A 10,778-nucleotide genomic window follows, 5' to 3' on the forward strand; every position below is an offset into this window, starting at 1 on the left:
TAGACATATGTTTATATTTGTACTTTTTATTTTTTTGTTCATAGTCATTGTTTGTAGATTTTTAAAAAAATAATGGGTAGAGTTATGTGGGCTGTGTCTCGGGATGTAGGTTTCGCCTTGTTGTCGACCCTGTTTTCAAGTTTCATCACGATTATGTTTCGACCGTCCGTCCTCGGTTTCGACTGCAGAAATTTTTCAATTATGTATCCAAAAAAGGAATCGACGATAGGTGATACAAATATGCGCATAATATCTGACGTATTTCCTATATGTTTTATTATTGTGTATGAACTGATAAATTGCTCGTTAAGTAAAACTGCGCGGGTCGTGAGCAAGTCGGCCATCGTCTTGAATGTGCTCAACATGGCAGCAGTGTATCAAACGGCTTACAACACACTAGAAGGGATCGGAAATGCGATAAAATTGTCTGCCGGTGAACTCAAGCCGTATTTCTTCGAGGCGTGCCAGCCGGATGTCAACTGTTCGGATCCGTCGATCAATTCGCATTTCGTCAATGATTACCATTGTGCCGGGGATATATACATTGTGAATGCGGCGAGGATGTCATTCCCATCCCAGCACGCCTACTCCACAACAATGGCGATAGTGTACGTATGTTTGTTCGTCGATCACAAGATAAAATGGGAAGGGATCAATATCGGAAAGAGATTGTTCCAGTTTTTACTTATTTCATTGGCGATGTTTGTCGGTTTATGCGGGATTGTCGACCATCATCACCATTATGCTGACGTCGCCGTTGGATTCTGCCTGGGCACGGTGACTGCATTCGTTGCCAGTCATGCCACGGAATGGTTCGACATTTAATGAAGTCCATCTAACGAAAGATTTAAAAGATTAAATTGTAGAAAAACACATTTTTACATAAACACACTCTACACTTACCCTACAGCTTTTATTATTACCTACGTAATCACAAGTAGAAGTAAAAAATTAAATTTAAAAAATCAGAATTTTACAAATCGAGCTACTGACATCCAGAATAAATTTAACTTTTAAACGCCCACAAAAAATGTTCCGAAATCAGATGATCATCATAGGAAATTTATAATCCCTAAAAATTTCACGAATATTCTGGATCTCGGTATGGTCTGGACGAAAAACAAATTCTATTGATTCTGCCAAGCTTTCGACCTATTTTAAGGTCATCAGGGCAACAATCTTGAATATGTCTGAAAATAGAAATGTTAATTGTTGAATAGTGTTACAGTCCTTGGCTATGTTTGTACTGAATCATCAAAGAAATTTGAAACCATCTATTAAAAACTTTAATAATGTCAATTTGGAGACATGTTGAACGTTGTTTTGCTCTGAATACACCTAAAACTTTAATCTCTACAGATTTCAAAATTTCTCCGTAATTTATTTAGAAATCGTGAGATGCGGTCTGGTGTGATGTAGGTTTCAGAAAAACATTTTCTTTATCGTGCCAACGTTTCGATCTTTATTGAGANTCTTGAACACCAACACAATTTCGACTTCAAAAATCCAAAAGTATTAAACACAGAACAAAACAAACATAAACGTAATTTCTTAGAAATGGTTTATATCAACAGAGATAAACACAGCATCAATTACAGAACAGATACATGTAAACTCAGTCGCAGCTACGCCAATACCATTAATCAAATTCAATACAGATAACATACATATATCATCACATTACACTCCACACATCAAATATTTTTCACATACTCTAATTTCCCAACAATTTAGCTTTCCTTTTCCTATTTATCCCTTTCTATATAATCCTAAAAGGATAATCTGGCCGAACCATTACCAACACATTTTTTCCCTTCGTCGGCTCTTTTCACCTCAAAGAAGCCGACGCCTTATACAAAAATGTATTTTCTATACCGACATCCTTCCCCACCCCTTCAAAATCCAACGTGTATAAACATAAAATAGCAAAATCTCCCTGGCACTCTCGACACGACACGCAAGAATTGTACAATTACACAGAAGACAAACACTTTGAGTAAGTAGAAATACTTTGATTGAATATATAAAAAATATATTTTGCATTGTATAAATTCACTTTACCACATCCAAAATGTAATTGTTATGTGTAAACAAAGTTTGTAAATCCCAGGCCCTGAAGATGATCTGAATAAAGATCGCAACGTTGGCACGATAAAGAAAATGTTTTTCTCAAACCTACAACACACCAGACCGCATCTCACGATTTCTAAAGAAATATCGACTAACGGTCACTAATCACCACACATTTCTCCGTAAAATAATTTTTACTCCTCTGTTGAGGAACGTCACACTTTACAACTATTCGTGGTTTCTCTTTCACATATAAACATTTAATTATTTCATTACATAAACAAGTTTAACCATTGTTTTCTAAGTTTTTCGATAGTGAAATTTCTTTCTCGTTCACTAATAGGCAAACTATCTTATCGCTGCTACCTGCCATCCAATTCTTGTTCCTTTCTCTCTATAGAAGTTGTTACAGGGTTAAATGTCAATGGTGTGTCATATATATATATATATATATATATATATACATGACAGGTATATGTATATAGCATATAGATACATATATACCTTCTAGAATATGTATGTTATCAACTTATAAATGGTTGTATTAAAAATATGAGATGTACGATGTTCTTGGGTTTGATATCACGTTTTGCAACATTCTAAAGGAGAATTCACTAAGAAAAATTCAAAAAAATGTGTGGTGTTATGATTTTATGAAGATGATCTCATTAACGATCGAAACTAATTAATTTTTATGTAAGGTATTGGTTGAAATGAAAAAGCCAGTGTCACGAGCGGGATTGGCACCAACGACCTTCAACTAAATACGCCGCTGCTCTAAGACTTCGATCCCCTCGGACAACAGTATGTCCGGTGGGTTCGAATCCCGCTCATGGCACTGACTTTTTTTTTATCTCTAACAAGACCTTACATAAAAAGAAAGAAGTAATTGAAAAAAGTAACTTGATCAATTGACCTCTAAACCATAAATAGATTAATATTTAATAAGTAAAAGAAGTATCACTTCACTAAACAGCTCCCGGTGGCCACTTCATAAGTCGCTGAGAATCGAATCCTGATTACACGACATTTGAAAATGGGAAAAAGGAAGGAAAAATTCGAAAGGTTGTAAGTTGACATGGGGAGTTCGTGTCCGAGTGGATCAAAGTCACGATAGCTCAAGTGGTAGAGCAGCGGCGTATTTAGCCGAAGGTCGTGGGTTCGAATCCCGCTACACTAGCTTTTTCATTTCAACCAATACCTTACATAAAGATTAATTAATTGAAAGAAGTCATACGGTCAATCGGACCACGAAATATAATGGATTTAAAAAGATCGAAACGTTAGCACGATAAAGAAAATGTTTTTCTAAACCTGTCAACCAGGCTGTCCTTCGAATACGTATAAAATACAGTAACTTTGGCGAAATCTCCGAATATTTTGATGGAAAAGACATTGCACGAGTAACAATTGAGAATTAAAAAAAAAGGTTTGGCCACTTGTCATTCTTTGATATATGATATCTCTTTGCGTATTCGGAAGCGTGAATTTTTCAACGGAAATGTTGTTATCTTATAGAATTTAATGTAGTTTGCAAAATAATGTTCAGATTTTAATGACGCTCAAGTTGAGAAATTACGATTTTGTTCTAAACAATCTGATTTTAGACTAAAATCACAAATTTTAATATCTCAGGAAGAGTCAAGAGAGAAACCTCGTTCTGATGGCACTGAACTACGTTTTATTTAGTGAATCCACCAGGCAGTATTGATATTAACCTGAAACACCCTGCATATGTATACAATAAACGCACTATCCTTAAATTTTAATATAGTTAGGTTTATTCATACTTTTTCATACCAAAAACACGCTACAACATACTGGTTGCAAAAAATAGACATTTAAAAATAAGATGTTAAATGTTCATTACCTAATTTAAAAAAAAATTATTGAATAAAAAAAAAAAAAAATATAAACAAAACATTTTTGTCTTCTTTAATACTGAGCATTTCCACCTCTGGCTCGAATCACTTTTATTAAACGCCTTTGCATTCCTAGGAAAAGATTTCTGGTACAATCCTGAGGAATTTTTTCCTATTCATCAAAAATAGCCGTTTCCAATTCTCCTAGGGTGTTAGGACTTGGGTTTCGCCATCACACTAGTCCCTTAGTTGGTACCAAGTGCGTTCGATTGGGTTCAAATCGAGCTGGCCACACCAGGCACTCAATTCCAACCTCATCCAGGTAGTCATCCACAGTACGTGCTCTACGGTTTCTGGCATTATCCTGCATTAGCAAGTTTTTGGCAAACGTTGGCACGATAAAGAAAATGTTTTTCTAAAACCTACGTCACACCAGACCGCATCTCACGATCTCCGAATAATTGTTTATTCCCAAGATAAACTTTAAAAAAGCACAGCAAAATTTAAGAAATTTTCTTTTCTTACATAGAAAGATAATGGATTTAATTTTAGCCTAGTAAATTGTGTGGTGCCTTAAATTTGTCCATCAGTGTATATATGTTTAATTTGTTGTGTTATTTAGTTGGTTTGTAAATGAATACGCGGTGTGTAAAAACAGGCAGTCCACTTTTAGAGTTCATGGCCGTAATTTTTGAATTCCGTCACGAGTTCCTAAAATAAGAATTATTCGAACTTCTACGGCATTTTTTCACAAGTCTATTAGAGATAATGCGCTATTTTTATCCTTCTAATGTAACTCAAAAGGATTTGTTATCTTTTGAAAAGCTAAACTCAAGAACATCGAGTGCCCAACAAATTGTAAAGGATTTGTCGAAGGAAGTGTGGATATATCACGTGGCTGAAAACAACACATTTTTCATTCCCATCTTGATTTTGCCACTTCAAACCGGCTTTTTATCAGCTCTACATAATAATCATTTAGTGACGCCACATTTAAATTTGAATTGGACTTCACGTTGGTGCCATCAGTATTAAAAGCCGAGGGCAAAAAACTGTAAAATTAATTAATTGGCTGTTAAATGTTAAATGTAGCGATGTTATTTGGAAGAATGTTCTCTTCGTTTTTATTTTTTAACTCTTTTATTTACATACTGTCTAGGTTTACTATTAAACTATGGTTCAACAATAACAATATAAAAATATATTAAAAAATAAAACAACATGACTAGTCATCAAATTGTTTAAAAAATCCCACGTTCTTAGCTTCCCCTTGTACAAATTCGTAGCTAGGAATTCAAAAATTATGATTTTTAAATTTTGGGCAGCAATCTAAAGTTTGCACAAAATTTTACAGTTTTTATTTATAAAAAATGTATTTCTCAGCTCATGATTCTTTGGAAACTTTTTAAAATTCTGCTATGTGAAATTATTTCGCTGTTATTGCTAAACAAAATTTAAAAAAAGAATCGTTTAAATATAACGAAGAGCTTTAATTAATTATAAATTTTTATCTAAGGTCTTGGTTGAGGTAAAAAAAATAGTGTCACGGGTGGGTCAATCAAGACATTAGATAAAATTTATAATAACTATTACGATCATTTATGACTACTAAATACATATAAGAAATAACGAAGAGTATTGGAGTAAAGTGAGCCTAAAGAGGAAATAAAATACAGTCTTTTAGAAGCGGTTTTATGATCGAGCTAGAATTTTTTCCATTACCGCCAAATTTAAATGTTACAATTAGACATAAACGGGCACCTGTTTCTTGGGCCAAAGCCCACGCAGGTGCCCCTTATGCAGAGAAAGGTTGCTCGATGTGTCCCACATACTGGAAACATGTCATGCCTTGGCTCCCTACAGGGAGCGGGTAGGCATGCCATCCAATCTGAAAATGGTACTCGAGCACTGCAGCGGGTTTCTGGGTCCCCTATATACCCTGGTATATAATACGTGTTGTGTGTCTATATGTTTTGTCTGAGTGCATGTATTTATTAGCGCGAATGACGAGGGGTGAGGGTGAAATATAACGTCATCATCGCCCCTCGAACGTTGAGAGCGTATGTGTGTATTCGGGGTCGATGGCGGAATATTTATAAAAGTACTCCATCGACCCCAATCTAGATTAGTCCGAGTATAGATCGGTGGAGGAATATCAAGTACTCCACCGACCAAACGGAATGAGTGCAGTGTGTGGATTTTTTATGTGTAGTGTATGGATGTATTTATTTGTATGAATGTAGTATTTTGGGGGCTGAAATGACCTAGATGTCGGAAGCCCCAGTCAAAAAAAAAGACATAAAAAACTTTACACATCGATTCTTCTTGCAGTAGGAAGTTAGTAGTCATATTAAAAACACATAAAAGACAAAAAAGATGGCGACGGGTTGCAAGCTCATCTAGGTAATATATACCAAAACACTCGATTAGCAACTTTTTTAAAATTAAATTAATTTATTAAAACTGGTCTAAATATAGAATAAATAAATGTTTATATTCTTGTAAACCCATTGGTTCCATAAGATATATATTTCACTATTCGCTCATTTTTAACTGCACTAGTTCATATGGCTTTGTTCTTTCTAATCTTCTGAGAAGTTTCGGTTATGTAGGAGTGTGGAGTTCCACATTCGGCGAGACTTGACCCACCTTTTGAATTTTCCCTCCTTTTTGCCATTTTTCAAATGTGTAATCGGATTGGATTCTCGACGAAAAATGAAATGGCCACGGAGAGCTTTAATGAAGTATACTTCATTTTAAATCATTAAATTCACTAATTTCGTGGTCCGCTTGACCAATTAATATATTACAATTAATTAAGGTTTTTAGTTGAGATAAAAAAGTCAATGGCACGAACGGGATTCGAACCCACGATCTTCGGCTAAATACGCCGCTGCTCTACCACTTGAGCTATCGTGACCTCGATCCATTCGTACACTAACTTCCCATATCAACCCCTTTTTTTGCCATTTTTCACATGTCGTGTAATCTATTTGATTCTCGGCGACAAATGAAATGGCCAGGGAGAGCTTTAGTGAAAGTATACTTCATTTAAACTTATTAAATTCACTAATTTTCGTGGTCCGCTGGACCAATTATATCATTCAACTAATTAATTTATTAATCAATTAATTGAAAAATGGCAAAAAGGAGGGAAAATTTAAAAGGTGGGGTTGAGATGGGAAGTTAGTGTCCGAGTGGATCGAGGTCACGATAGCTTAAGTGGTAGAGCAGCGGCGTATCTAGCCGAAGATCGTGGGTTCGAATCCCGCTCGTGCCATTGACTTTTTTTAACTCAACATAAAACCTTAATTAATTGTAATATATTAATTGGTCAAGCGGACCACGAAATTAGTGAATTTAAATATATATTTGAATCGCTTCGAAAGCTCGGAACCTCGTGGAACCAGTTTCGTTTTGTCCAAAAAAAGGTTGTGATTTGATATGAACGTGAAAGTATATTTGATTTTGCGTTTTCTTGTCATAAAAACGGTATCTTCACCCTCAGGAACGATTCTTTATAACGTGATAATTTTATTATATTACTTAAGTTACCACGTAATCAGTGGTTCCGAATTTTACCTAAAACATACTTATTCATTATGTACGATCATTTTTATGTTTTTAAAAATTTCATCTGTGCTGGTTTTGTCGTGTTCGCACAAAACGTCCTTGAGTTGGTTTGATCTATTTCTAGTACCTAACAACCTTGTTGACACATTTCGCGTTGAATCATAATAATCACGGTGACAGAGTTGGCAGCGTAATTTGTCGTAAAAGTTAAGAAAGATAAGTACTATATTCTACGGAATAATTGAACGCTAAATCATAACATTTTTTAAGAGCTACACTGGCATTTATGCAACATTGCCAGTGTGTGTGTGTTTTTGTGTGAACTTTATGTCTGCATAGATGGTAAATACCGTGTAGATCTCGTACTGCGTTTTTGTTTTACTGGTAGAAGCCACACATTCTAGTCAAAAACAAATAAAATTAAAACGTACAATTATATAAATAAAAGAAAGCACAATAATACCTTAACATTCGCAGGGGTTCGGTTGTAAATTTTTTTTTTTTTTAGAATTTTCATGTATGGAGTTGGGACAGTCTCGATATTCATTTCAGTCAAGCAAACTTCGATTCAAACACGGTTACAAATCTAGCAAGTTGGTCTCTTAGGGTTTAAATTTCCTTCAGCTATTTTGGAAAGAAATCCGAAACTTCTATTCTGATGACACGTCCACGATCCACGATAAGAAGTACCCACATTATAGCAGCATTATTTCTCTCCTAGTGGGATCCAACATCCACACGATCTATTTTGAGCACATCACGTTAAATTTAAAAAAAATATTTTGATCGAACAATGTCCGTCTTGCATCGCTCTGCTTATTATGTCGGTCGTTTGAAATCGCTAAGTAATAGCTTTTGTAGGACCTTCATAAAATAAATTAATCGTTAGAAGAATAACGAAACTCGTTGAGTTATCAATTGCTATTTTTGGGAATTTAACCTTCGTGTATTTTTAGTAATATTTGAGAGGAATCCGTCTCTCTTCTGATAAATAACGACTATGTTTGTTACTTCTGCTATCCGACCCAAACAAAGCACATTTTGAACATTGGACCCTTCATTATCATCTCTTTTGACCAAGGCGAGGTCGTCATTCTTCAAATATTTTCTATTTCAGCACCTATTTCTAAATTTTCTACGGAAAATTCAGCCTCTAGACATTATTTCATTGATAGAAGCCTGAGATGGAGAAGTTTTTAATAACATCCAATTTGCCCAGGGTTAATAGTTGACCCAATACGTCTTAAGGAATCTTCCATCACCATCTGGTCAATTAATTAATTTCACATAGGAAAGTTTTGCACGGTTACATAAACCGTTTAGGTTAAATATAGATTATTCGAATTGTTAGTTAAACAATGGACAAAACAATAACGGAAAAAAGAATTGAAAGAAAGATAGTAAAAAGGATAGAGCGAAACGGAGAGATACTTCCTGGTAGCTAGGCAGTTTTAAGGGGTGTTCGTATACCTTTCGCTCCTAGCCATTCTGGGTCTGTCTTACTCCATATATGTGTACATTGACACAAATGATTAACTAACAAATAAACAAAAGACACAGCAATCGTTGTGCCGCAGTGGGACTGAACAGATAAGTATATAAGAAAATAATCTTCCTGGATTGAAAAGATTGATTCACAATAGACGTAGAAAAACATATGTTAAGTCAATTGCTCACTTTGCCAAGGAGAAGCAGAAAAAGTCTTGGCTCGTCAATCAAAATACCCAATAGAACAAATTGGGAGAAAAGGATCCCAGTTAATGCCGACTATATCTGGTATACTGATGGCTCTGAAGCCATGTACGGGTCAGATACTGATATCTAGGCATGTCAAACAAGAACTAAAGTTCTTATAAGTTTTGGCTGTATTTCAGAAGCGTTGTGTCACTATTAAATACTGTACAGGGGATCAAAAAGCTGGGCATATTGATAAAATAATAGCTGTATACTCGGGCAGCTAATCTAAAGGTAACCGTATCGGTAGTAAAAACCGAAGCCATTTGGGATTGCATCAAAGCCTTGTATTCATTGAGGAAAAAAACAAAATCTCTCCTGTTTGGGTACCATGGCATAGAAGGGCAAACAGTTCGTGAAATCTTACAAGGGAAGTTCTATCAAGACAACCCTGAACCCTTTTGCGGCATACTAAATCGACAAACACAAGGATATATCAGTCAATGGATCAAGAATAAGTTCTCGGTTCAAGGGGGAGTATATCTAAGGGCCAAAACATGCGAAAAACTTCATCGAAGGACCATTGCAGAAACTAACGGTAGACCTACTACACCAAGGAGGAATACGTATAGAATAGCTTATGATTAAGTTCTCTGCTTAATGGGATTGTATTCCAGTACAAAGGTAGGGGAGTTTCATGAAAGTTCATTAAAAAAATAATTAATTAAGAAAAATAAATAACTGACGGCAATATACCACTCATTTAGAGAAATGAAGTAATACTTGCAATCATCATTCCATAGTACAAGCGAAAAGCATGAATGAACTCAAACCTTTATTAATTAAGGTTTTTAGTTGAGATAAAAAATCAGTCAGTGTCACGAGCGGGATTCGAACACACAACCTTCGGCTTGATACGCCGTGACCTCACTCAGCTCAGTGGTAGAGTAGCGGCGTATCAAGCTGAAGGTCGTGGGTTCGAATCCCGCTCGTGACACTGACTTTTTATCTCAACTAAAAACCTTAATTAATTGAATGATATTAATTGGCCAAGTGACCACGAAAACAGTGAATCAAACCTTTATTCTGCTTTAAACACACCCTAAAAAGGACCGACTTCGAAACTACCTAAGCCCAGTTTTGTTTTTCCAAGCCATCGAATAACATTGTGCAGCTATGGACATATTTGTCATCTAGCACCTATGTCACATATCAATTACAAACAATGTTCATCCAAAATTTGTATGCTGAGTCAATGGACGTTACGTAAGACTGCGGCTAAGAGCATGCATGTCACCGAACCACATGTATTCATCGCAATCAATTCTCATCCTAAACTAGATCACCTATATCGATAGTGTTGTAACAACTTTGTATTTTGTCCATATTATCCGTCTAGGCAAGACTATACACCTATCAACAACGTAACAAACCAATGGCAAAAATAAATCGCTGTTTACCTTAAACTGGAATATTTTTAAGGAAATGCAGGATATCTGACAATCGTCATTCCATAGTGAAAATGAAGCTTGAATGACTTCAAAACTTATTCTGCTTAAAGCAGATCATCCTAATGTGCCGCTTTTGTTTGGAAAGACT

At 35.5% G+C, this 10,778-nt stretch overlaps 1 protein-coding gene across 1 annotated transcript; it reads left to right on the top strand.

Annotated features, from left to right (window-relative positions):
- Positions 1 to 8: 8 nt before the first annotated feature.
- Positions 9 to 875, top strand: LOC106664919 (phospholipid phosphatase 3-like). The gene has a single exon (XM_014391008.2). It carries the CDS (start codon positions 73 to 75, stop codon positions 823 to 825), a length of 753 nt encoding a protein of 250 aa, XP_014246494.1. The 5' UTR covers positions 9 to 72; the 3' UTR covers positions 826 to 875.
- Positions 876 to 10,778: the final 9,903 nt, after the last annotated feature.

Source organism: Cimex lectularius, unplaced genomic scaffold, assembly GCF_000648675.2.
Source record: "Cimex lectularius strain Harlan isolate CLEC.00 unplaced genomic scaffold, Clec_2.1 scaffold105, whole genome shotgun sequence".
Taxonomy (NCBI): Eukaryota; Metazoa; Arthropoda; class Insecta; order Hemiptera; family Cimicidae; genus Cimex; species Cimex lectularius.

What these genes read in the sequence shown, in the direction of transcription:
- LOC106664919 (XM_014391008.2), top strand. Translation starts at nt 73, where the DNA reads ATGGGTAGAGTTATGTGGGCTGTGTCTCGGGATGTAGGTTTCGCCTTG.